General features: G+C 52.2%; 1 protein-coding gene across 1 annotated transcript; it reads left to right on the top strand.

Moving 5' to 3' along the window:
* Positions 1-6: 6 nt before the first annotated feature.
* LOC107735152 (sestrin-2-like) lies at positions 7-544 on the top strand (the record flags this gene model as incomplete). Its single annotated transcript, XM_016546932.1, has 2 exons — positions 7-42; positions 131-544. Coding segments are annotated over exons 1-2 (417 nt in total), but the record flags the coding sequence as incomplete, so codon positions are not given.
* Positions 545-655: the final 111 nt, after the last annotated feature.

The raw sequence follows: 655 nt of genomic DNA on the forward strand, positions 1-655 counted from the left end.
GGCCCATTGCCCCTGCACTACCGCCACTACATTGCCATCATGGTAAAAACACAAACGAACATGCTCTACAGGCAATCGCAGGCTCAAATAATATCTCCGTGTAATTGATGAAAATGTCTTTGTGTTTCAGGCTGCAGCGCGGCATCACTGTAGGTACCTGGTGTCTCTGCACTCGGCTCAGTTTCTGCGTGTTGGCGGAGACCCGTTATGGCTTCAGGGGTTGGAGGCCGCACCCCCGCGTCTACGGCACCTTGATCACATCAACAAGGTCCTGGCCCATCAGCCTTGGCTCACGGCACGCTCCCACATACAGGCTCTGCTCAAGACAGGAGAGCAGTGCTGGTCTCTGGCTGAGCTCGTTCAGGCTGTGGTTGTACTGGCCCACTGTCACTCCCTTTGCAGTTTCGTTTTCGGTTCTGGTTCTGACTCGAACATCACTCCCACTCCCAGAGTGCATCACGGCACGCCTCCTGGCTACTGTCTCTGTGACGCTGCCAACGGCAACACCGCCTTATCGCCACCCCCTGCTGGACCCACAGAGAAGGCATGTTTTTGTCTTAAATGAATGTTTGGACTTAAAAGCTAACAGCTAATCTCATACATTGTACAACATAGAGTTGTCACAGTATGAAAATGTCAGTAGTCATTACTCGTA

Source organism: Sinocyclocheilus rhinocerous, unplaced genomic scaffold (genome assembly GCF_001515625.1).
Source record: "Sinocyclocheilus rhinocerous isolate Xijiao unplaced genomic scaffold, SAMN03320098_v1.1 C35831952, whole genome shotgun sequence".
NCBI lineage: Eukaryota > Metazoa > Chordata > Actinopteri > Cypriniformes > Cyprinidae > Sinocyclocheilus > Sinocyclocheilus rhinocerous.